At 44.3% G+C, this 27,078-nt stretch overlaps 1 protein-coding gene and 1 long non-coding RNA gene across 4 annotated transcripts in view; one reads left to right on the top strand and one right to left on the bottom strand.

The window, feature by feature from the left end:
* The first annotated feature begins 908 nt into the window (after nucleotides 1–908).
* On the top strand, nucleotides 909–27,073 carry LOC311580316. Its single transcript, XR_014773422.1, has 3 exons — nucleotides 909–1,051; nucleotides 25,578–25,724; nucleotides 26,707–27,073. It is a non-coding gene; the product is annotated as an uncharacterized lncRNA (long non-coding RNA).
* The window catches only part of PXYLP1 (2-phosphoxylose phosphatase 1), a 71,209-nt gene continuing 65,925 nt past the window's right edge, over nucleotides 21,795–27,078 (bottom strand). For all 3 annotated transcript variants that reach the window (XM_084751760.1, XM_084751759.1, XM_084751761.1), the window contains one exon: nucleotides 21,795–24,075. In XM_084751760.1, coding sequence (XP_084607886.1) covers nucleotides 23,138–24,075 — 938 coding nt within the window. In that variant the 3' untranslated portion in view covers nucleotides 21,795–23,137. The remainder of the gene's footprint in view (nucleotides 24,076–27,078) is intronic.

Below are 27,078 nucleotides of genomic sequence, written 5' to 3'. Positions count from 1 at the left end.
GTCTCCGCCTAAGTGGTACCGCGACACTCCTTATTCTGTCTGTTGGTTGGAGAGAAAGATCTGAATGAATTCCACGTGGCAGGAATCGACATCATAGTGAGTTGCTTTGGAACTGCTGTGCCCCACGAGACACACACACACACACACACACACACACACACACACACACACACACACACACACAAAACCAGACTTCGTCTTTGAACATTAGGCAGATTCTCCGCTCCCCACCCCCCACTTGTCTAGGGCCATCAAGGCTTGTAGTACACTTGTCCCATCTTTTTGGTTTTATATTGACACTATGACAAAAAAAAAAATCAAAACAATTCTAAGAAGGAACCCAGTGGTGGGATAAATTAAAAGGAAAGTTGCGTGAGATTGTAATGACGGAATATATATTACACCAACGTGCCAAAAAATAAAACAGAACATACAGGTTACAACTATGGGTAGATTAATGAATGGGGCTCATATAAGGCATTCTTTTGCCTTGTTTGACGAGAACTGTTAAATCACTTAACAGTTTGTAAAAGCCAAGTGAAAAGTTAATTTGCAGTGTCTGGGATCCTAATGTGGCTAGTTAGCGTTAACTGTCAACTTGACAGCCTAGAATCACCTGAAAAGGGGAGTCTCAAGTGAGTTACCGTCTTTATTAGGTTTGTCTATAAAATATTATTATTGGTGGCTAATTGATACAGGAGGGCCGAGCCTTTGGGCATTCCTGGCAAAAGGCCATTAGGGCTCACAGCTTGGGGAAGCTTCTGAGGACGTGATTACCTGGGTAGTCAGGTGGAAAGTAGAGTTTGCCCAGAGATGAACATCCATTGGCTGCCTCAGAGAATACGTGGAGGAATCTGATTGGTTGCCCAAAGCTATATAGCCTTCTGTCTCTTCCTAAACGAATGAATGTGCGTCTGCTCGCCCTCAGTTTGCTTTCACCTGACTCCTGGGGGTCTCTGTGGTGACTCTGCACTGCACACCCCATCAGCCTGAACCCCCTGCCCTCACCCACGGGCTGGACTCTCGGGAGGAGGAGCTACCCCAGCCCACTGTAAGTGATGCCATTCCCTGGGCAGGTGGTCTTGGGCTGTGTAAGGAAGCGAGGTAAACATGCAAGTGAGCTACCAGAATTTCTCTATGATTCTCGCCTTGGGGTTTCTTCCATGAATTCCTGCTCTGACTTTCGTCAGTGATGGGCAGTGACTTGGAAATGTAAGCTGAATAAACCCTTTCCTCCCCTAAGTTACTTTTGGTAAGACGGTTTATCACAACAGGAAGGAAACCAGAACGCTTTGCCTCTTTTGGCAGCTTCCTCCTATTATCTGCAGAGGGTCCGTTGATGACAAGAGTACCTAGCCAAACTCTTACTTTGGGATAAATAACCTTTAATTATAGTAAACAGATATCTCTACATTTCAGCATTTCTTTTTTACTTGATAGTTCTTTTCTGTCTCGTCTTAAAACAAAAACAAAAACAAAACAAACAATACCCTATGAACATATACAGGGGAAGGTAATCCCCCTCAGGAACAGTCATAGGGGAGGGGAATAAGGGGAAAATGGGAGGGAGGGAAGAATGGGAGGATACAAGGGATGGGAAAACCATTGAGATGTAACAAGAATAAATTAATAAAGGAGAAAAACAAAACAAAACAAACAACAAAACACATTTGTTTTATTTATTTATTTATTTTGCTTTTTTCAAGACAAGGTTTCTCTGTGTAGCCTTGGCTGTCCTGGACTGACTTTGTAGACAAGGCTGGCCTCAAACTCGTAGAGATCTGCCTGCCTCTGCCTCCCGAGTGCTGGGATTATAGGCACGCACCGCTGCACAAGGCTAACACTTCTTTCTTTTTTAGAAAATTCTATTTACTTATTTTATTTTTTATTATTACTTTTTAAATTTTTTACATATACATTTATATCATCACACATATATACAATAAACTACCTACAACAAGAAGAACCTTGAAGCAATCAGGAATTATATAAATGTTACATTCATAGTGTTTTGACTATTTGTATTTGGCAGCCTTGAAGAAAACATTTTTCCTATCTTGGTGCGTCTAAAATTCTGAATGTAAATCAATATCTATCATATGTCATCATCAACTTGAAACATCTATCTAGACCTAAAAACATCTTAACCCCTAAACAACTAAGCTTAATTGTAAAACTAAACTATCTGGTCTTCAACTCCATCAGAGACTTGAGAAGGAATAAAATTAATTACCTGATTATCCAGGGAGTGCAGGTTAGCAGCTTCCAAAATGAGAAGATGACAGAGACAGTTTGCTACCTGAGCAGTCACCCAAAACTCTCTATAAGATTGAAGCATCATCTTTAGCCTTCTGGCCCAATATGTATGTCAGAGGCAGGAGCTATTGAGGACTTGCTCACCCTGTCTTGGCAGAGATTGGCCATCAACTATGCCTGCATCCAAAGCTGCCATTTTTTAGGCAGAATTCTGTCTGGTAGAAATGAGGACATTTTGCCCAGTGGCTGTTTTGCCACATTTGAAGCCATCTCCATAAGGAGTTTTTTTTGATGATCATCATCCTCTTTTAGGTAGACTGGGTGTTGCCAGGAGTTAACCTGTCTCATTGTCAACAAATCTTTAAAATAATAACATTTTAAAATGCCATAGTCTTTATGTCTCTAAAGTTTTTGAAGACCTTATCTATTTTACCTGAATCAACTATCTGTTGCACCTAAGATGTATAGTCTTGTGATAAAAATAGACTAGTCATTGATATGACCATGATTTGATCAACTAACAATTAACTTGTATAAGTTATTTATCCTAAAGACCCTGCAATAACACTTTCAAAGTATTGGAAGTAAACCTTGTATTATAATTGAGTTATGTGGGTACAATACCTCATATTAGAGTAGAAATAAAAATAATGTGTGTAAAGAATAACCTTATATTTGAATTCTATATAACTGTATCTAAAGTTAAACTTATTTTGCATCTATTTACAAAATTCTATACCAGTGAATTAAAAATAGCCTTTTGAATGACAAGGCATTAAGTTGAGGAGTAGATTCACTAATCTACTTTTTGTTCTATCTTCCCTATATATATATTTCCCTTCTTTCTTTTCAACCCCTATCTCCAAACCTAAGAATAGAAGGTAAAGGAAAAGAGAGACATCCTTGAGTCCAAACTTATTTTCTCTCTAAATAAGACCAACAGTAACTTATAGCCAACTCCCATTGAAAATAACCCTCTATTGCCTAAGAAAGCAACCAAAAACTTACCTGACCCCCATTAAAGGAAATGGGATGTCATTCTCTTAAGGTTTTTTTTCTGGCTGATTTGGGATGAATAATACCTTTGTGTGGGCCCAAATAAAACTGGGGAAATGGTTAAACAAGCTAGGAATCGCATTTGTGGTCCAGTTTCTAAATATTGAGAAATTCCAGGCTTAATTAGAGTCCTGTGTGGGACAGTCTGAAATTCTGGACCAATTGGCATTTGGAAGTTTTCTTCAAAGTTGTCCTGGGAGCTGTCTTGTTCTGATAAGGAACAGTAACTGGAGCACTTGGTGCTGGAACACGAAGGATGCAGGATGTCAGTGTCCAGTAAGCTGAGAGGAATGAATCCTGTCAGGTCTAATCCAATGTCAGTGTCTAGTTCTTTTGTTCTGAAAATATATAATTTTTCACAAGCATTATACAGTCCTACAATTATAAATGTCTAAGGTGTGTGCGCGTGATGCACAGAACAATTAACGCTGGTTCTCTGCTCTTTGTATGAGCAGGAAAAAAAAGACATCTGTAAATCTTCATTCATGCCATATGTAGAATGGCATCTAATAATAATTCATAGGGGTTCTGTAGCCAACAAGAAGCCTTGTCTATGCCTTGACATTCATGTCTCAGCCAGTCTCAGAGCTAATGTAGTGGGATTAGCAATATAAGTTACCTGCTTGTTCTGCAGTTTAAATTATTCACATCCCAATTGTATCCCCCTCCCTCCCTCAACCCTCTCTCTCCTTCCCCTAGTCCTCAGAAAGGAGAGCCCTCCTCCCCTAACTTCTGACCTCAGCCTATCAAGTCTCATCTGTATTACCTGTAACCTTTTCTATAGCCTGGCAAGGCTGCCCTGCCGGGAGGAAGTGATCAAAGTTCAGTGGCCAGAGTCCATGTTCAAAGTAGTCCCTACTCTCCACACTGTGGTACCCACAAAGAGACTGTGCTACTACATCTGAGAGGAGGGTCTAGGTCCACATCCTAAATGGTCTTTGGTTGATGTACCAGTCTCTCTATTGTAGTGTAGTTATCCTGTACTTTGTGACTAATATCCACTTATGAGTGAGTATATGCCATGCATATCAGGATGATTTTTTTTTTTTAGTTCCATCCATTTGCCTGCAAATTTCAAGATTTCCTTGTTTTTAAATAGACAAATAGTATTCCATTGTGTAAATGTACCACAGTTTCTTTACCCATTCTTCAGTAAAAGGACATCTAGGTTGTTTCCAGATTCTGGCTATTACGGATAAAGCTGCTATGAACATAGTTGGGCAAATGTCCTTGTTGTGTGGTGGAGCATCTTTCAGGTATATTCCCGGGAGTGGAATGGCTGGGTCTTGAGGTAGAATTATTCCCAATTTCCTGAGAAAGCACCAGATTGATTTCCAAAGTGGTTGTACAAGTTCGCACTCCCAGCAATGGAGAAGTGTTCCCCTTTCTCCACACCCTCGCCAGCATGTGCTGTCACCTGAGTTTTTCATCTTATCCACTCAGATAGGTGTTAAGATGGAATATCAGAGTTGTTTTGAGTTGTAGTTCCCTGATAATCAGGGTTTATCAGCCATTTGATATTTCTCTGTTGAGAATTCTCTGTTTAGTTCTGTACTCCATTTTTAATTGGGCTATTTGGTTTGATGGTGTTTAATTTCTTGAGTTCTTTATATAATTTGGATATTAGCCCTTTGTCAGAGATAGGGTTGGTGAAGAACTTTTCCCAGTCTGTAGGCTGTTGTTTTGTTCTGTTGACACTGTCCTTCACCTTACAGAAGCTGTTCAGTTTCATAAGGTCCCATTTATTTTTTTTAATGAGCAACTCCTTTTCTTTAATAGAAAGAAAAAATAAATGCCGATTTTTAATTCCTGTCCAAATTTACCACTGAAGGTAGAAATATATTGATATTCACTGCTCATCTCACCACAAAGCACATAAACAGATGCTATCACCTACATTCTCTGGTAGCACTTTGTATGCATCAGGATACGTGCTCTCCTTCAATAGTCTGCTCAATGGCTTGCCTGTGAGCGAGGCAGGGTCCCATTTATTAATGGTTGATTCTAGGGCCTCAGCTATTGGTGATCTGTTCAGGAAGTTGTCTCCTGTGCCAATGAGTTCAAGGCTCTTCCCCGATTTTTCTTCTAACAGATTTAGTGTGTCTGGTTTTATGTTGAGGTCCTTAATCCTTTTGGAGTTCAGTTTTGTGCAGGGTGATAGATATGGATCTATTTTCATTTTTCTACATTTAGCCATCCAGTTAGACCAGCACCATTTGTTGACGATGCTGTTTTTTCCATTGTATGGATTTGACTTATTTGTCAAAAACCAAGTGTCCATATGTTGGGGGATGGTCTAATGTATTTTGATGCTAGTTACTGCTTGCTGTCTCTGTGACCCACCTTTTAATTAATAAAAAGCCATCCCACCTGGGGAGGGCAGAGGAGATAGAAGTGTAGCGGCTAAGGTTCCCCGGCTTAGAGAGAGACAGAGGAATCCTGGGAAGAAGAGGAAGAGAGACCCGAGGAGGCAGTCCAAAAAGGGAAGAGAAGAAGGCCACCATGGGTTAGATGAAAGAGAAGCACATGACAGGCATGGATGGATATTTGGCTCAGATGACAAACATTAGCAAGTATTTGGGATTATGGATAGGAAGTAGCTTGACAGAAGTTATTAAAAGCAGATAGCTATGGGAGGTAGTTTAGAGGATTGATAACTGCCCTGCCCCAGGTTAACTAAGCCTATTTTAAAATATAACAAGTATCAGTCTCATACTTGATTGCTAGCTGGACATACTGAAGTACTGACAATACAGATAATTTAAAAACAACAGTGGAGCCTAATGTGGTAGGCATAATAATACAGATAATTAAAAAACAACATCCATAGGTATGTGGGTTTATTTCTGGGTCTTTGATTTGATTCCATTGACCAACCAGCCTTTTTCTATGCCAGTACCATGCTGTTTTTTTTTTATTGCTGTTGCCCTATAGTACAGCTTGAGATCTGGGATGGAGATTTCGCCAGAAGATCTTTTATTGTACAGGATTGTTTTAGCTAGTCTGGGTTTTTTGTTTCTCCATATAAAGTTGAGAATTGATTTTTTTTTCAAGGTTGGTAAAGAATTGCATGGGCATTTTGATAGGAATTGCATTGAATCTGTAGATTGCTTTTGGTAAGATGGCCATTTTTACTATGTTGATTCTCCTGATCCACAAGCATGGGATATCGTTCCATCTTCTGAAATCATCTTCAAATTCTTTCTTCAGAGATTTGAAGTTTGTTTCATACAAGTCTTTTACTTTCTTGGTTAGAGTTACACCAAGATAGTTTATATTACTTGTGGCTATTGTGAAGAGCGCAGTTTCCCTAACTTCTTTCTCAGCCTGTTTGTCATTTTATGCAGGAGGGCTACTGGTTTTTTTGTTTGTTTGTTTGTTTTTGTTTTTTGTTGTTGTTGTTTTTGGTTAATTTTGTACCCAGCCACTTTGCTGAAGGTGTTTATCAGCTGTAGGAGTTCCTTGATAGAATTTTTGGGGTCACTTATGTGTACTATCATATCATCTGTGACTAGTGATAGTTTGACTTCTTCCTTTCCAATTTGTATCCCCTTTACATCCGTCAGTTGTCTTATTGCTCTAGCTAGGACTTCAAGTACTATATTGAAGAGATACAGAGAGAGTGGACGGCCTTGTCTGTCCCTGATTTCAGTGGAATTGACTTAAGTTTCTCTCTATTTAGTTTGATGTTGGCTGTAGGCTTGTATATTGCCTTTATTATGTTTAGGTATGTGCCTTGTATCCCTGCTCTCTCCAGGACTTTTGTTTTGTTTTGTTTGGGTTGGGTTTTGTTTTTTTGTTTGTTGGTTTGGGTTTAGGGGGGGATTGAAACAGGGTTTTTCTGTGTAGCCTTGGCTATCCTGAACTCCCTCTGTAGACCAGGCTGGCCTCGAACTCACATTGATCTGCCTGCCTCTGCCTCCCGAGTGCTGGGATTAAAGGCGTGTGCCACAATGCCAGGCCTCTCCAGGACTTTTAACATGAATAGGTGTTGGATTTTGTCAAATGCTTTTTCAGCATCTAAGGAGATGATCAGTTTGTTCTTTCAGTTTGTTTATATGATGAATTACATTGATAGATTTCTGAATATTGAACCAACCCTGCATGCCTGGCATGAAGCCTACTTGGTCATGGTGAATGATAGTTTTGATGTGTTCTTGAATTCAGATTGTGAGTATTTTATTGAGTATTTTTGCATCAATGTTCATAAGAGAAATTGGTCTGAAATTCCTTTTCTTTGTTGAGTCTTTCTGTGGTTTAGGTATCAAGGTGGCTGTGGCCTCATCGAATGAGTTTGGTAATGTTCCTTCTGATTCTATTTTGTGGAATAGTTTGAAGAAAATTGGTATTAGCTCTTCTCTGAAGGTCTGGTAGAATTCTGTGCTGAATCCATCTGGTCCTGGGCTTTGTTGTTGTTGTTGTTGTTATTGTTGTTGGGATATTTTTGATGGCTGTCTCTATTTCCTTAGGTGTTATAGGACTATTCAATTTGTCTACCTGATCTCAATTTAATTTTGGTAGTTGGTGGCTATCAAGAAAATTGTCCATTTCATTTAGGTTTTCAAATTTTGTGGCACATAGGTTTTTGAAGTAAGACCTGATGATTCTTTGGATTTCCTCAGTGTCTGTTGTTATGTCTCCCTTTTCATTTCTGAATTTGTTGATTTGAATACTCTCCCTCTGCCTTTTAGTTAGCTTGGCTAAAGGTTTGTCTATCTTACTGATTTTCTCAAAGAACTAGCTCTTGGTTTTGTTGATTCTTTGTTTCTATTTTATTGATTTCAGCTCTGAGTTTCATGATTTCCAGCCCTCTACTCCTCTTGACTGTCTGCTTCTTTTTGTTCTAGAGCTTTCAGGTGTGCTGTTAAGTTGCTAGTATGGGATTTCTCCAGTTTCTATGAGCTTTCCTCTTAGCACTGCCTTCATTGTATCCCATGAGTTTGGATATGTTGTGCCTTTAGTTTCATTGAATTCTAGGAAGTTTTTAATTTATGTTTTTATTTCCTCCTTTACCCAGATGTCATTGAGTAGGGAGTTGTTCATTTTCCATGAGTTTGTAGGCTTTCAGTTGTTTGTTTTGGTGAGTTCCAGCTTTAATCCATGGTGATCTGATAAGATGCAGGAGATTAGATTTTCTTGTATCTGTTAAGGTTCTGTGTTTAGGTGAAATGTTCTGTAGGTATCAGTTAGGTCTATTTATTTATTTATTTATTTATTTATTTATTTATTTATTTTCGAGACAGGGTTTCTCTGTGTTAGCCTTTGGTATCCTGGACTCACTTTGTAGACCAGGCTAGCCTTGAACTCACAGCAATCTGCCTGCCTCTGCCTCCCAAGTCCATTTGTTTCTTGATGTCTATTAGTTTCCTTGACTCTCCATTTAGTTTCTGTCTTGATGATCTGTCTATTGGGGGGAGAGGGGTGTTGAAGTTTCCCATTATTAATGTGTGGAGTTCGATGTGTGATTTCAGCTTTAGTAATGTTTCTTTTATGAATGTGGGTACTCCTTTTATGAATGTGGGCACAGATGTTCAGAATTAAGACATCATCTCAATGTATTTTTTCCTTTGATGAAGATGAAGTGAACTTCTCCATCTCTTTTTTATTAGTTTTGGTTAAAAGTCTATTTTCTTAAATACTAGGATAGCTACTCCAGCTTGCTTCTTGGGTCTGTTTGCTTGGAATACAGTTTTCCAACCCTTTACTCTGAGGTAATGTCTAACTTTATTGCTGAGGTGGGTTTTTTGTATGCAGCAGGATGATGGATCCTGTTTTCACATCCATTCTGTCAGCCTGTGTATTTTTACTAGAGTGTTTAGGCCATTAATGTTAAGAGATATTAATGTCCAGTGGTTGTTAGTTCCTTTTATTTTGAGGTTGTTGGTGGTAGAATGTTGTGTCTTTCTGTGTTTAGGATTTGTGGATGTGGAGTTATTTATTTCCTGTGTTTTCCTGGATGTAGTTAGCCTCCCTGAGTTAGAGTTTTCCTTCTAGTACCTTCTTTAGGGCTAGGTTTGTGGTTAGGTACTTATTAAACTTGGTTTTGTCTTAGAATTTCTTGTCTTCTCCATCTGTGGTAATTGAAAGTTTTACTGAGTATAGTAGTCTGGGATGGCATCTGTGGTCTCTTAATGTTTACGTGACTTCTGTCCAGGCCCTTCTAGCTTTCATGGTCTCTGTAGAGAAGGGTTTGCCTTAAAATGTGACTTGACCTTTTTCTCTTGCAGCTTTTAATATTCTTTCTTTGTTCTGTCCATTTAATATTTTGATTATTATGTGGCAGGAGGATTTTCTTTCCTGGTCGAATCTATTTGGAGTTCTGTAGGCTTCTTGTATGCTAATGGACACTCTTTCTTTAGGTTGGGGAAGTTTTCTTCTTTGATTTTGTCGAAAAATGTTTTCTGGGCCTCAGAGCTTGGAATCGTCTCCTTCTTCTACTCTTATTATTCTTAGATTTGGTCTTTTTATAGTGTCCCAGATTTCTTGGGTGTTTTTTTTATCAGGAACTTTTTAGTTTTAACATTTTCTTTGATTGACATATCAAAAACTTCAATCACATCTTCCACACTTGAGATTCTCTCTTCCATCTCTTGTATTCAGTTGGCGTGGCTTGTGTCTGTTGTTCCAGTTCTCTTCCCTATGTTTTCCAACTCTAAGATTGCCTCAGCTTGTGTTTTCCTTGTTGCTTCTAATTCCCTCTTTAGGTCTTGAATAGTCTTATTCATTTCTTTCTCCCGTTTGATTGAATTTTCCTGTAATTCTTTATAGGATTTATCCAATTCCTTCATCTTTTTGGATATCTTTTCCTGTAATTCTTTATAGGATTTATTCAATTCCTTCATCTATTTGAATGTATTTTTCTGTATTTCTTTGAGTGATTTATTTTCCTCTTTCAAGGCTTCTATCATTTTCAGCACATAAGATTTAAAGCCTTCTCTTGTGCTTCATGGGTGTTCATATCTCCAGGGCTTGCTGTGTTAGGATCACTGTTTTCCTGCGTTGTTATATAGCTCTCAGTTTTGTTGTTAATCTTCTTGCGCTGTCCTCTAGGCATCTGGTTGTCTCTGGTGTTAGCAGGCCTAGAAGTTCCTCCAATGAGGTTGCTGTCTGTGCCCAACCTGGGACAGGCAGGTTGGGAGCAAGTAAAGTGAGCTTTAAGCCAAAGGTTGCTTACTAGGGCACCCCAGAGGTCTCCTCAGGATTGTGGACAGTGGGTGTTAGAACTTGCACCCAGCGCAGCTCAGCTCAGCTGGGTTCTCTGTCTGTATCCCAGTTGGGTCAGGCAGGAGAGGAGTAGGCTGATAGATTTCCAAGCCCAAACAGGGATCTGCCTCTCTGCTCTGTGTTCCAGATGGACTAGACCAATAAACATCTGAGGATGGGGGCTGTGAGAGATTGAAGCTTGAAGCTGCTTGGGTGCCCCACAGACCCTCCTGAGATGGCAGCAAATGTGAGTCTTGGCCCACACCAGACTCAGCTCTCCCCATCTGCTCTGTATCCCAGATGGGTTAGGCTGGTAAGCAGCTGGGGGATGGGGGCTGCCCAAAGCTGCTGGGGTATTCACAGGCCTTCTTGAGATGACAGGGCTCTGCTTAAATGCTCTGTTTCCCCGTTGGCCAAGGCCAGTAAGCCGCTGGCCAGCAGGGAGGGATCTGTGCCCAAAGCTGCTCATGGAATGACAGCTAATGTGGAGTGTGGCACACTAGTCTCTGCTCTGCCTGTCTGCTCTGTGACCAAGATGAATCAGTCCAATAAGCTGCAGGTAGGCAGGGAGAAATCAGAGCCAGTAGCTGCTAGTAGGATGGCAGCTAATGCGGATTGTGGCCTGTGCAGGTCTCTGCTCAGCATGTCTGCTTTGTGTCTTAGCTGTGTCAGAGCAGTATGCTTCAGGTGGCGGGCAAAGATAGACCCAGGCTTGAAGCTGCACACAGGATGGCAGCTAGTGCAGACTGTGGCTGGCAGCTAGATTCAGCTCTGCCTGTATGCTCTGTGTCACAGATGGGCCAGGCTGGTAAGCGGCTGGGGGACAGAGAGAGATCAGAGCCCAAAGGTGCTTGGGTGCCCCGCACTCTTTCTTGGGATGGCAGCTAATATGAGTTGTCTGGTGCCAGGGCTCAGCTCTGCCTGTCTGCTCTTTGTCCCAGATCCAGTAAGCAGCAGAAAGGCAGAGAGAGCCCAAAGATGCATGGATGCCTTACAGCCTTTCTCAAGATGGCAGCTACTGTGGGTTGCCCCGCCCCCCCCCCGGGTTTCTCTGTAGGTTAGCTGGGTGGCCAGGGGTCAGACCCACCCGTGCTCCACACAGTGTGGATCCCTCTCACCTGGGAATCAGCAGCACTGGTGTCTTGTAGATCTCAGTTTGGTCTTTAGATCACTGTGCAGTCTTGGTTGTCCTGCAGATCAGAAGTGGTGTGTGATCTGCGCCGCCATCTTGGATTTCCGTCCTAACACTTATTTCTTAATAAAACGAGTATATTCTGATTAAAAACACAGGAATTTATACCTAAAACATAGACAAAGCATGTAAATAGTACTTAGGATATTTCCAAAGGCAGGATAAACCCTTTCCTCTCTGCTTCATTCTGTGCTTGTCTCCCTTCCTTTGTCCTACCTGCCTACACACATGTAAACATGGTAAAACACAGAGATACACCTGTGTCCTGTGCACTGTGACCTATGTAAGGAGTTAAGCAAGCTAAGCAGGAAGCAGCTCTTTGGTTTTTAAAAAATTAAAAAAAAAAAAAAAACAACAACAAAACCAAACCTTAGTATCAGGGCTGGAGAGATGGCTCAGAGGTTAAGAGCACTGGTTGCTCTTCAACTTCCAGCAACCATATGGTGGCTCACAACCATCTATAATGAGTTTTGGTGCCCTCTTCTGGCATGTAGGTGGATATGCAGGCAGAACACTGTATACATAATAAACAAACAAACAAAACAATACCTTAGTACCAAACTAGCCAGGATGAAACCTCTAAAAACCTTTAAACACACACACACACACACATACACACACACATACACACACACACACACACACACACACACACACACACACACACACCCCTAAAGTTCATAATTAGACATGTTAAGAACAATCATTTAAAGCCCAGTGTGATGGTGCATACCTTTAATCCCAGCACTTAGGGAGGCAGAGGCAGGCAGATCCTGTGAGTTCAATGCCAGCCAGTTTGAACTCCCAGCTCTTCTGGGCTTTATTGATTCTCCAGCTGGAATTTGAAACAGTTGCTAGTGTTGTCTCTCCAAAGATCATGTCCAGAATAACCTCCCCAGGGCTAGGATACAAGTCCCTGCTACAAGTCTAAGATCTTTTTTTTCCTACCCAGGTAGAACAAAGGCTCTAACCTAAGAGACTTTCAGGAATAGCTCAGGTCTTTTGTTCAGATTGCCACCTAAGCTAAAAGTGCAAACATGCAGAATTTCCTTTCCCCAGGGACCTCATATTTAAGAGAGGATTTTACTATGTAGGAGACACTGACACAGGTGCGTTGGAGATGGAAGACTTGGGCTCTTCTCCCACACCAACCCCGCAGTTTGACCAGAGTTCTGTTTTCTAATCTTTTGTTTGTTTTAAATGCAGGGAACTAAGGCTCAGTGTGGATATAGATGCAGAAAGAGACTGAGTGGAGGATGAGGGCTCAGGAAGACACTGAAAATGTTTTCTGCTGGAGGTGCTAGCATGCCTGCAGAATCCTTACATCATCAGCAACAGCACAGAAGGTCCACAAGCCAGCTCACATGCACAGCCCACTCACAAAGCATGCACATGCACCCGTTCACCCCAAAGCTATCTGTGTACAGAGCCATGGGGATGTCTACAATTTATGCTTTGCTTGACTGCATCCCTCAAATTCATGTGTTAGAAAAGTAGTCCGTGCTACAACAGTGTTGAGAGGAGGGGCCTACGTAGAGCTGATACAAGTGCTACTCTCGTCACATTAGAGGTGCTGCTCCCATTAAGGCACTGACACCTTGGGGAGCAATTAGCTACCTCCAGAATGGACTTAGTATAAAAATGCACTGGGAGGTTGTGACTGTGAATGTAGGACCACAGCAGTTGGAGGATAAAGGGGTCTTTATTTTTGTTTTTGTTTGTCTTTCAAGACAGTTTCTCTGTGTAGCACTGGTTCTGGACTCACTCTATAGACCAGGCTGGCCTTGAACTCACATAGATCTGCCTGCCTCTGCCCCCTGAGTGCTGGGACTGAGAGTGTGCATAACCATTGCATGGCTGGTGGGATCTGTTCTTGCTGATGTCTGGGGAAAGTCCATTCAGCGAGATCCACCAGTGACCACATGGCTACCTCTGCAAAGCCGAAGGACAGAATTAATAAGCAACAACTAAAAAAAACAAAACAAAAAACAAACAAAAACAAAAACCCCTCAAACTAAGTAGCCTTCAGGCAGAGGCAGTGAGGCTTGGGGGCCACATACATTGGCAAATGTTGGACTTGTTTAACCGCATACACCAGCATCGTATGCAAAGAAGCCTATCATGAAAACGTTCTGAAGAAAGTCTAGAAAATGTATTCAGAGGTGAATGGATAAGCGAAGACAACACTTCCTAAGACCTCCTCCTGACACACCCCACTGAGGACAGGTCTTCAAGTTCCAGAAATTGCCATCTATGAAGACAGAGGCAGAAGCAGCAGACCCCTGTCTATCCACTAGCGATGACAGGATAGCAACCTCCTCACTGGAGCATCGCTGCTTATGTCGGCTGAGAGAGACACGGTCCGTGTGCTAACTTTCTAAAATGCCTCCTGGGGTGGGCGGGGGTAAGACCTCTAGTCACTCAAAATCCATCTGGGGTTTCCAAATGTGTAGGACACTAATCTTTTGATTAATTTCGAGAAAATGCACTGATGCATTTCAGGTTTTTTTTTAAATCAGTAATTTAGAAAATACTCAGTTGAGTCAAGCAAGGTGGCACACGCCTGTAATCCCAGCACTTGGGGAGGCAAAGGCAGGCGGATCGCTGTGAGTTTAAGGCCAGCCTGGTCTACAAAGCCAGTCCAGGACAGCCAAGGTTACACAGAGAAACACTGTCTCCAGAAAAACAAAACAAGCAAACCTCGGGTGGCCAGCTCATTGCAAAGGTTATTTCTTACCTGCCACAGGCATTTGTTCTCTGCCTTCCTTCATCCTGTTTCCCAGGCTTAATGCGCCCATTGAGGGGTTCTCACGGCTGCAGTTTTGCTAATATATCCCCCAGATCTCAAAGAATTCATAGTTTTGCTATGATTCATACCGTAAGATTTATTTCTAGGGGCTTGAGAGATGATCAGAGGTTAAGGGCACTGACTGCTCTTCCAAAGGTCCTGAGTTCAAGTCCCGGCAACCACATGGTGGCTCACAGCCATCTAAAATATGATTTGATCTGATGCCCTCTTCTGACCTGCAGGTGTACATGCAAAAAGAGCACTGTATACATAATAAATAAATCTCTTAAAAAAGATTTATTTCTACTGTTTAGTTTTTCAAAACAAAACTTAAGGGAAAATACACATTATTATACCAATTATTCATAATTATTATACCAATTTTTCATAATTAGTGTTTGATGCAATTTGCAGTTATTTTCTTTGTGGACTCGTGTAGGATTTTGAATGTCGGGAGATGTGGCATCCAGGCCCTTTCCGCCTCTGTTGAGATAACCATGCAGTTTCTGTCTTTAAGCTCTTTATATGAGTTAATACATCTATCAGTTTGCAGATGTTGAATCATCTTAGCACCCGCAGGATAAAGGCGACGTGATTATGGTGATGAACTTTTTGATGTGTTTCTGGATTTGGCTTGCAGGTGTTTTGTTGAGAATTACTGCACCTCTGTTATTCAGGGATCTTGGTCTACAGTTTTCTCTCTCTCTCTCTCTCTCTCTCTCTCTCTCTCTCTCTCTGTGTGTGTGTGTGTGTGTGTGTGTGTGTGTGTGTGTGTTGATCTTATCTTAGTATTAGCACAATGCTGGCTTTAAATAGGACGTTTTGCAGTTTTACTTCTATCTCTATTTTATGGACAGATGAGGAGCGCTGTTCGTGGTTCTTGTTTTAAGATCTGGTAGACGCCTGCTATGAGTGTGTCTGGAACTGAGGGTTTTTTGGTTTGGGATTTTAGGGAGTTGTTTGTTTGTTTGTTTGTTTGTTTGTTTGTTTGTTTTTTGTGGGGGTGGAGGAGAGACTCTTACTATCGCTTTGATCACCTTGATGGAAACAGGTTTGTATAAATTATTGATCTGATCTGCGTTTAACTTTGGTCAGTCAGATGCTGTTTAAAAAGTTCATCCATTACTTTTGTGTTTTTTCAGCTTGGTAGAAGGTATAAGTTTTAAAGTGTGGATTTATGATTTTCTGGATTTCTTTTGTGTTGCTGTTCGTTTTTATTTTTATTTATTTATTTATTTTTTGTTTGTTTTTTTGAGACAAGGTTTCTCTGTGTTAGCCTGGGCTGTTGTAGACCAGGCTGGCCTGGAACTCACAATGATCCGCCTGCCTCTGCCTCCTGAGTGCTGGGGTTAAAGGCGTGCGCCACCACACCTGGCTCATTTTTAATTTTACTAATTTGGACCTTTCTTATTTTTGGTTAATTAATGGTTATTAATCTTGTGAGAATATACAGTCTATGCTAATGGAAGGCTTCTGGCCAATGGGAGGTAGACAGTAAATGGTCTAACAGCCTTTCTGCCGCTAGCCTTCAACTGTCCACAATTAAATTTTTCTAGTGCTTAAATTGTATATAGAGTCATTATTAAATATCCATGGGGGTGGGTTGCAAGACCCTCCATGGCCCAGACTCCACAATGCAATGATGCTCACATCTCATAGAAGATGGTGTCATATTTTCCTGTAATGTATACACATACTGCTCTACACTTCATCTCTAGATCACTCACCCAATACAATATAGACGATAAGCAGTGGATACATTAAGGAATAATCACAAAGGGAAGATCTGTAGCTGTTCAGGGGAAATGCACTCCCTCCCAAATATTTTGTACCCACTGTTGGTGGAATTTCGTGTGTGGTGGGCCCCCCTGACATAGAGGAATGGCTTGCCTTCTACCATAAGACAACAAAGGTCTCCGTGGTAGAGGAATTTATGGTAGATAAACTTCCCTTTCCTAGAAGTGACTCCAGGTCTCCTGCCCCACCAAGTGGAGACCTTGGCACCTAGAACGTGCTGGCCCTGCACAGCCCTGGGAAGCAGCCTTGGAGCGAGGTGTGTGCAGGGCTGTGACTGCTATAAAGGAAGGTGGTGGGGGCAGAGCCTGGGCGGCGGTACAGTCACAAGACCTCTGCTGCCCCTTTGAGAACTCTGATTTGGGCATGGGTCTCTGAGTTATCCCATGGCTATTAAATTCTCATTCTGACCAGTCAGTGTATGTGGCTTCCCTGGGAAAGAGGCTTGTCTTTTGGCCAATGGTGTTCTCTTCCAGGGCAAGTCTCTGAAAGGCCTGATAGTATAGTGTTGCCAGCTAGTGGGAAGAAGTCTTCCTTTGGGGAAAGAAGTCTTTTTGCTTGTTTGTTTTTTTTTGTTTTTTTGAGATAGGGCTTCTCTGTGTCGCCTTGGCTGTCCTGGACTTACTTTGTAGACCAGGCTGGCCTCAAACTCACCGTGATCTATCTGCCTCTGCCTCCCGAGTGCTGGCGGGGGGGTAGGGGAAAGAAGTCTTAAAGTGGGGGTCTGGGAGGCACAGTACCCAACACACCCTGGGCTTTGGTGGGGAGGACATGGAAAGCGCATCCACTGTCAGCTCTGAATCCAGCATCCATTCTTCCTTAGCATGGTGGTTTGAATGAGATTTTCCTCTATAGGCTCATACGTTTAAATATGTAGCCCCCTGTTGATGGAGCTGCCTGGGAAGGACTGAGAGGCGTGGTCTTGTTGGAGGAGGTGAGTTTGGGCGTAGGCATTGAGTCACGTGTCAGGTACTCATTGCATTCCCTGCCTCCTGGCTGTAGTTTGAGATGTGCGTTCTCAGCTGTTGTCCTAGCCACCTGCTGCCTGCCTGCTACCTCCCTCCCCTCTGCCATCATGGACTCTTATCCTTCTGGAACTCTAAGCCCAAAATAAGCTCTACCTTGTGTAAGTTGCCCTGATCGTGGTGTTTTATCACAGCAATAGGAAGTTAACTAATGAACTTTAGAAGTGGCTTTGTTTGAAATAGCAGTGAAGTCCCTGCTGTCCTTGGCTCCTCTGCACTAGAGGCGGGCCAAGGAGGCCCTGTTCTGGGCATGTAACGTCAGTGCGCATCCTGGACCCATAGAGATGATGTATGGCTTTACTTTATTTATTTATTTATTTTGAGTTTTCGAGACAGGGTCTCTCTGTGTAGTCTTGGCTGTCCTGGACTCACTTTGTAGACCAGGCTGGCCTCGAACTCACAGCGATCCACCTGCCTCTGCCTCCCAAGTGCTGGGATTAAAGGCATGCACCACCACACCCGGCTTTATGGCTTTACTTTCTTAAGCCACAGTGATCAGGTTTGGGTTGCGTGTAACCTAACACCAACCCAAACTGTTCAGAGAGGTGTTATCAGGTATCCTGCTTAAGAACACTGTCCTAGCCAGTAGCTGGTGGCACACGCCCCTTTAATCCCAGCAGGTGGATCTCTGAGTTCGAGGCTAGCCTGAACTACAGAGCAAGTTCTAGGAGATCCAGGGCTACACAGAGAAACCTTATCTTGAAACAACAGAAACCATGGTCCTTGAAGTGGACACGGTTGACAACCCAATTCTGCCTCACACCAGGTAGCTCTGTGACATCAGGTAAGAACCCAGTCAAGCTTTTCTATAAAATGGGAATGATCCAATACATTTGTTTTAATGTGTTAACTCATGAGTCACTGGCTTGTCCCCTTTTTTTGGTTAACTTTTTAAAGCACAAGCTAACCTACTTTTCTATTAGGCAGACCCAGAACGAAAGCTTATCTGATGCTGCCCCCTTGTGGTTGAGCATAACTATTGCTCGCTGCAAATAAATTGTATAGTTTTAAGAAAAACAATCCCTAACCATTTAAATTTGTAACTGTTACAATCCCATTTTTCAAATGAATTTGCTTACATCCTTTAGCAAACATGACATCAAGTAGGACTGCTGCAGAGACTGTCAGGAAAACTGGTGCCCTCGAAACGTGTTGTGTAAACCTGGGATAGACGCAGGACAGTCTGACAGAAAAGCAAACTTGTAGGGAGGCAGGACTCTCACTCAGCTGACACATCTGAAGCAGCCCCAAAGGCATCCTCTGCTGAGAGCACTGTTCCTCTTGGTTACTCTCTCCTTACCAATGCTGGTCAGGCACAGCTGGCAGCCGGGCCTCAGCAGCCAGGCGGACCTGATCCTGCCTGTGTACTCAGCCAATTCCTCTTGAACAGATCTTATTACTGAGCTAGCTCCTGGGCAGGCAGGAGAACACAGGGCGACAGTCAGGATATTCAGTGCAGAAGTCCCGCACACTGGGGATCAGGCTGGCATCCCACTAGCCACTGCTGAAGCCCAGATGCTCTACACTGTGTACTTGCATTGTATTCTATCTAACACACTAGGGTGACCCAGCCTGTCTAGGATGCTGAACCTGTTCCAGGGTTTCCTGAAGAGAAGCATGTATCCCCAGCTTTCCTGCATCCGTTCTTGAGTTCTGGAGAAAAGACTTACCTAAGTATTCTCCAAGGCTAATCCTGCTATGCCTGTTGAAGACCTTCAAATACATGTAGCAGTCTAGGAGTTTGCTTGGTGGGCCAACTATTATTGCTGATATTACCGGGCCAGCAGCACAGGCCTGTACTTGGGAAGCTAAGGAGGAGGATGTTAAGATCAAGGCCTGATAGGGGGCCAAAGAGTGAATTCAAGGGCAGCCCAAGGCCTGATAGAGGGCCAAAGAGTGAATTCAAGGGCAGCCTGGAAAACTTACTGAGCCCCTCTCTTAACAGGGAAAAAAGGGGTATGGATGTAGCTCAGTGGTAGAGTACTTGTCTGGCGTGTATGAAGGCCAGAGTTCAAGTTCTGGCCCTAAAACAAACTCTAATTCTAATACCCTTTAATTAAGTTCTCTAATTCTGTCCCAAGTGAAACTTGACAAAGAATGCTCAGCCCAGCAGGGCAATGGCCACTTGCAGTGCAGCACAGGAAGAGAGGGAGGGGGAGGGGGCACGAGGTGGAAGTTGCCTGGGTACCGAGGAGGGAACGGCTCAGGGTGAGTTGGAGGATGGGGCTGCGTATGCTAAAAAATGTTATAGGAAATTCTCAAAGAATGAAGGTTTTTTAAAAAGCTAACGACCCTCTTGAACCTGTACTGACACAAAAGTACATGTGCGCACACACATATACATAAACAAATGTGTTTTAAAGAGTATGTTCTATAACACTTAATTTTTAGTTGTTTATAAAATATACTAATCTGTATTCTATAAAAAGAGCTGTATTCTATAAAAAGGTGGCGCACGTCTTTAATCCCAGCACTCGGGAGGCAGAGGCAGGCGGATCGCTGTGAGTTCGAGGCCAGCCTGGTCTACAAAGTGAGTCCAGGATGGCTAAGGCTACACAGAGAAACCCTGTCTCAAAAAACCAAAAAAAAAGAGCTGACTCTATATACTCATCGCAAGATGGAAATATCTCTAAGACAAACTGCCTAAGAAGCTAATGAGAAAAAAAAAACTTCTAAGTTGTTGCTAAAGGAAGCAGTTTAGTTTTAAAAATTCTTTAAAAATAATTTCCAGCACGCAGGAGGCAGAGACAGGCGAATTTCTGTGAATTTGAGGCCAGCCCAGTCTACAGAGCAAACTCCAGGACAGGCAAGCCTGTATTACACAGAGAAACTCTGTCTCAAAAAACAAAACAAAAACAAAAACAAAAAACCCAAGCAAACAAAAAATAGATTTATCAACTTTATTTTTGTTTTGCTAGTATGTATGTGTGTGCACCATTTGTATGCCTGGTGCCCACAGAGGTCAGAAGGTCAGATCCCCTGACCCAGAGTTGTGAACAACCATCACGCGGGTGCTTGGAACTGAATCCAGGTCTTCTGAAAGAGCAACAAGGCTCTTAACCTCTGAGCCATCCCCCCAGCCCCCCAGCTCCCCAGCCCCCAGCCCCCTAAAAATATATCCCTAACATCAAGTTCTGAAGTAATAGTTCTAGAATGATCTTGTTTCTGTTTTTAAGTTACCCATATCTGTGTATCCTATGGAGGGTATCAGAGCAGTTTGTCCAGCAGCTTGAATGTTGCCCATTTCCCTTGGGATTTCTATCATCATTTCTTTTCACATGCTACGACAAATTGCCTGATGCAGGTGGCCTCTAGGTAGCTCCAAGATGAGGGCTGTTCAATGGGAAGACCAAGGCAGGGTCGGAGGGTGCAACTTGCAGCCCCTCCCCCAACCTTCAGAGATGGGAGGGGCCAGTCATATTGATCACCAATGCCAAAGACATAACCAGTTATGCGGGGTGGGCAGCTGGAGACAGGAAATTAATGGACCGCGGCTCAGCAAGACAGGACTGGAAGCTCTGGGCCCCTCCCCAGGCCACACGCATCTTTTCCTCAGCAGTATCCCTTGTAATAAAACAAGTTCCCCTGAAGCTCTGTGATGGCTCTAGTCCCAGGGATGGGGGCAGGTAGGCCTAAATTTATGGCCAGTTGGTCAGAGGTGCAGGTAATGAAACCTGGCAAGTGAAGTGCAGTCGTGTGTGACAGTTTGGGGGTGGGGTTCAACCTGAGAGGTCCGACTGCGGCACCATAGGTAAAGACCTACCTCGCGACACAACTGGCAGGCGCCCAGCTGCTCCTGTGTGGCGGGGAAAGCCTGGGCACACCTGCTGTCTGAGTGCGTGGAGACAGCGCAGTGGGAGAAACTGAGGCTGCCTCTTCCCTAGGAAGGTTGAACTTCACTTTGGAAGCTCTTCAGGATTATTTTCCAGAATGTATTAATCTTGATATAAAAATACGAAGCCAAGTGTACACAGGTGCACTCCCGGGCCTGTCGCGGGCGATGCCGTTAGATCACTTCCAAGAATCCAAGAATCCAAGGTCTGAAAATGTGCATGTATATATTTAGCTTTGTATTTTGTTTTGAAGTTTATCCACCGTGGAATGGAGGCTTCAGAACTCCGTCCTTTGTGCTGCCCGTGTCTTAGGAGGTAAAACTTTCACCTATGAGTTCTGATGGTGGCTCTCTTACCCCAAAATACTTACTCTCACCAACAGATATACCACGAATTGGTGTTTTTAAAATTCCCTCTTTTCGCTCTTATTTTTAAACCTTCAAGCTGTGTTTAGCAGTTCTAAATCTGACAGCCTGGGAGTGGGAGAAAGAAACCCGAATAGGCTTTAAATAAGAGAAAAGCGGGGGGGGGGGGGGGGGCAGGGGAATGAGTGCACAATTTTCAGCACTACATAGAGCAGTTAAAATTTTAAAATACTGTTTCTCTCGTGTAAAGAACCTGAGTGACTGACAGGCACACACCGTGAGTTGTATACACTAAGAATTCTTCAGAAATTTTATTTCTAAAACCAAAACGTGTTCAAATGCAACACCAGACAAAAAGGAAGAGAAAGGGCCAGGATGCTCAATGCTGGAGAATCCCACGTTGCGGGGGCCGTGTCTTCGAAACGAACTAGCACCATTAACCTAGAAATCATGGAGTCAGTCGTAATTATGCCTAATATATAAAACACTTTAGAAAGACTGTTCAACAATTGAGTAACAAAGTTTTTTTTTCTAGAAACTTCTTTAAAAATCAATTGGAATTTGGCATTTGAAATTGATGAAAATGTTTTAAAAACAGGCCCGATTCTACAGCCTGTCAAAGGGAATGAGTCATTAGTTATTTATTTTTGGACTGGGAAAAAGGGGCCTGAATTCAGCTTTTGGCCTCCTCCCAACCATCAAGCAGGTGCAGTAAACCGAATTATTTCTATAGGAATCAGAACACATCTAAAACTGGTCTCAGAAAATATTTTCCTAGACTATAAAAATACTAAATGGAATACAAAAATTCCACCATATGCAGCCAATAGACTACGGCAGATAAAGACCTAAAACATACTTAAAGCTATTTTGTGCCACAGTCATGAGCATCAAGTATTGTAATTATTTCCTACGAGCTCTCCGACCCAATGTTTATTTCCCCTTGGGCTTGTCACTCCCCCCCATCAGCTTGACCCAATTTCTGTGTTTCTAGCGGAAGTTACTGAAGGACCTGCCAACAACTTGGCGCTCTGTTCGCTCTCAAAAGTGCTGGAAGTGCAGTGGTAGCGAGCTGTTTTTAAAGAGCAGGGGTTAGCAAACCACAGCCCGTGAGCAAGAGTTGGCTGCCTGCCACCTACGGGACATCATCACACATGCCCATGTACGTGTTGTCATCTCACCAGAACGCAGCTGAGAAGAAATGACCGAGACTCCCTGTGAGCTCCAGGTCTACATAGTCTAAGATACTGACCTTCTGGTCCCTTCAGGATTAGGCTGCCAACCCCACTTTGCACTCATCAAGGTTCAGGTAAGTGTCCGAGATTAAGAAGATTTTGGCAGAGGTTTGCTGGTTCCAGGGCAGGCCAAAAATACGCCTGGACTGGTAACTGAGTACCGAATCTGACGCTGCCATTCTAAGCTGCACACGGCTATGAGAACGCACCTTCTTTCCTCTGTGACCCAGCCATTTCGTACCAAGTAACGTACTGTTCCATGCTTCCTGTTTGTCCCAAACCACCACGGGCATCATCACCCAACCTAACCTGCATCCACTACAACTCCACACCTTGACATCTTAGCAACAGACAGAACCAGCAAGGAAACAGTGTTGTGCCGAACACCTTTTAGGCCCCTTCCCCGTGACACGCATCGTAATAGTTAGTGCTGCTGCCATCCAGGGCCACAAACATATCCCTTTTGACAAAGCGGACCAAGTTCTCGAGAGGACACATGGGCTTGGGAGAACGCTTGTGGAAGTCGTGGCAGAAAGAGGTGTGGAAGGTGACGTCGGCCCCATTATAGAGAATCCGGACAGAATGTTCACTGGGCTTCTGGAGGTCTTGCCAGAGCTCAAAGATTAGCCTGGCGGCGAACCTTGGGAACCTGGCTTCCAAAAGGCCCAAGGCACTGAGGACTGGCGACAGAGTGACGTCATGAGCGGAGTAGAGGGCGAACAGCTCGTCCCTGCAACCCGCGGCAGCGCGCTGCATCCGGTTGATGGTCTGATTCAGGATAGGGTGGGCGCCCAGGAGCGAATACCCGAAGTACAGGGGCCTCTCGTGCCTCTCCCGCTCATCCTCTATCTGGTGCGTCTTGATCACCTTGAAGTGTTCCATGCCAAGGCAGCCACTCCTGCTGCACGGGAAGCTGACGTTATGGCAGAAGTGGCAGAGCATGGAGTCGATGGGGTTGGCCGCCCGCAGCTGCTTGGTCGGGATGTCCACAATCTTGGCCATCTCCCCGTAGGTCCTCTCCAGGTCGCTGTTCTTCAGGCGTAGGAGGTACTGCCGTCGCTGCTCCTTCTCCAGATACTGGTTTCTCAGCGGGCAGTAGCAGCTCCCGGAACAGAACAAGGCACTTGGCTGGTGCCTGAAATAAACTTTCTTCCAGTCAAAGTCCGGGAGGAAGCCGTAGAGCAGGGCCAGCCCGCTCTGCAAGGTGCGGCTCTTCCCCGTGGTCTCTAGGTAAAGTTGGTCCGGGGACCAGTTGTTTGGCAGAAGTTTGTGTTTCTTCAGGTAGATGTCCCTCAGCAGCTGGCCATTCTGCAGATGCTGCACGACTCCTGCAACACACAAGACTGTCATTACTATGTGTTTAGTTAAAAGGCCCATGAAGGACCAGCACCCGTCTCTGGTGTGTTTGAGAACAGTTGAAGTTACGGCAATGAGGCCTGTCTCCCCACAGGGGAGCAGAGGTTGCGGGAACAGGTTTGTGTTAGTGATGGGGTGTGGAGGGCAGCCTTTGTCACAGCCTCTCTACCACCCAGTGGACAACACCCCCCCCCCCCCCCACACACACCTCCAGCACAGCAGAGACGAGGAATCCCGAGTCTAGACTGTAATTAACAAGTACCCAAGAACAGGTGTCAGCGTACTGCCCAGGGACAGGAGTCCTCAACCAAGGATGGCTACCTGAAATCCGCCTGACCTGCCATTGCCTGCAGCTTCCTGCTGGGTCTCCGTGCTGTTGGGACATTCCCTCTTAGACCCTGTTTCCATTATAATAATGCCTAACCGAAGGCCCTCTGTTAGCCCCGGGCCATTCTGTCTGGCCCTGCTGGGGCTTTCCAGCCTAAGCCAACTAGCTCCTACTCTGCAGTTTCAGCTATCCAGGCAGAGTGTTTTAAGAAGCATAGGTAGACGGTATGTTTATTATGCTCCTTTTAAATGAAGGAAAAAAAAAAAAAACGAAGGAAAAGCAAGAACATAACAGAAGCTTCAGATGGACGTAGGAGAAGCCAGTGGGCGTGGCTTCCTCAGAGTGGAGGTGCAGAAGTGAGACGGGTGGGGAGTGGGGAGAAGCGAGTCTTGTGCCTTTCCCTTTAAAACTGTCTTGGCTTTGCACCACCACAGTACAACAACGAACGAACGTTTCACCGAAATGAGAAGGCTTCTTCTGTAAGTAGGAAGAGGGCCACTCAAAAAAGCGGGCCAGCCCTGCAGCCTCAGCCGCCTCAGCAATGGCTGGGGGTCCTCTGAGGGTGTGAGGTGCACACAGGCAGTGTGACCAGTTATGTCATGTATGTACAGGTGTCCAAATGGCTTGGAGAGTTCCACGCCTAGATGACGTGGGCACCTTTACCTGCCGAGCTCTTGTCCACCTCCCCATATGAGATGAAATAAGGCAGCGAGGGTTCACTGAGATAGCTCGGCATGGACACAGGAAGAAAGGTCAGCATTAAGGCTCTGTTTCTTTCTTCACTTTTTTTTTCCTTCAAAAAATTATTATTTTATGTGCATTTTTGCAAGCATGCATGTATGTACACCACTTGTAGGCCTGATATCCAAGCAAGTCAGAAGTGTGTGTGTCAGAGCCCCTGCAGCTGGGCTTATGGGTGGCTGTGAGCCTACATGTTCATGCTGGGAACCACACGGAACCTCGGTGCTCTGTAAGAGCAGCCAGTGTTCTTAGCCACTGAGCCCTGAGTCTGTTTCTTAGGTGGGACTGTGGTACTTTCTTCTGATTTACTGTCTTTTGTCACTTATACTCATGCGCACTGATGCTTCTGTAACAAGAAAGGTTTTTTCATTTGCCTTTTTCCTTTGCATGCACACGCGTGCGCAGGGGCACCAGGGCATGCATACAGAGGCCAGAAGCCACCTTGCGGGAGCTGGTTCTTTCCTTCTGCCATGTGGGACCCAGGGACTGAACTCAAGTCACCAGGCTTGGCAGCAGACCCAATCTACCCACGACGGCCACCTTGCCCATAAGGTAACGTTAGGAAAGCCCATGTTACTAGATACCTTGGTGCCTCCGAGTTCCCTGAAGGGCTGGTCCATGAGACAGAGCAGCAGACCCACTTCTCTCTAGGGCTCCGAGGCAGGAGCTAAGTAAGCACTGGTATGTGTTGTTAAATACCATTAGCTGCTGTTAAGATCCTTAGCTCTGTGTTGAGTTTGTGTTAAGTCTTAAGTTAATTCTAAACATTATTTTAATGCTCTCTGTGAATGAGCAGGCTGTTTGACAGGCCCCTCCTCTGTGCCTTGGCAGCCTTTGAGCAGGGAACTGTCACCCGAGAGCCCCTTTGCTGGTGACTGGCCAGACGGCCCTCAGGACAGCCTGGCTGCTTTGGACACTTCACAGTTGCTCCCCCCCCCCCCCCAAATGACACTAATGACACAGCCAAACACAGATGGTCTGCTCCAGCCTTGGAAAGCCACACACTAAGCAAGACAAGCCTTGGTGAACTCTAGCCAACCCTGCAGCCATTTTCTCAGGCCAGAGGGCTTCTCCAGTTGGCACAGAGGGCGGCCTGTGAGTGGTGCAAACAGTTCTTCATCTGTGGGGAAACAGCTGTAGTTGGTACAAATATGCTTGCCATATCCCCCTCTTTTCCTGCTGTTGAGTTTGCTTTTCTAGTCTGCTAGGAGACATCCTCCTGCACTGCCCCCTTGTGTTGCAAGGCCCAAGAAAGGCCTTCCCTCCGCTACTTTGACTCTTGTCATGCAGACAGAGGCGTAGCAGTGGCCAAGGTGGCAGCACAGCCACCCAGGCTGTGGCAACTGTAGTTGGGACAACAGCTGAGGAAACAGAGAGCAGATAAGAGAGGGTGGAGAGCTGAAGAGTGACCGTGAGAGCCACGGGGTAGAAACTGTGGGCCCAGGTTGCTAGAAGGTTCCGGGAAGCTGCCAAAGCTTAAGGGCCCAGGGTTTCAGACATTCTAGGCCTGACTGCTGTAACACTGTCACTGCAGGGCCAGGAGTCCGAGCACCATAAGAGATTTGCGAGTTTTAATACTGGAAGGCATCATTTGCAGCTGCTTTGTTCTGTCTGTTTCCTTTGCCTGTTGCTGCCATTCACTGCTGCCAGAAGCCGAGGACCACTGTGCCTGCCAAGTGCTGGGATTGCCAGCGATTAAGCCCGGAGCAACAAATTCTTAGGTTATAAGGATTCTAGATTGAAAACCTGTGTTTGCCATACTAGTCCCTGGGCTCTAGGCACTCATGGCTCAGGACTACCAGCCCTGAAAGAGCTTCTCACCTACTCACCAGACCCCCCGCAGGACTAACTGGTCACAAATATGTCCTGTATCATCATCGCCTAATGTATACAATTGGAGGTGTGT

This window comes from Acomys minous (genome assembly GCF_964271855.1).
Source record: "Acomys minous genome assembly, chromosome: 13".
NCBI lineage: Eukaryota > Metazoa > Chordata > Mammalia > Rodentia > Muridae > Acomys > Acomys minous.
The sequence above is the reverse complement of the archived record's forward strand: the minus strand, read 5'-3'. Positions and strand labels throughout refer to the sequence as shown.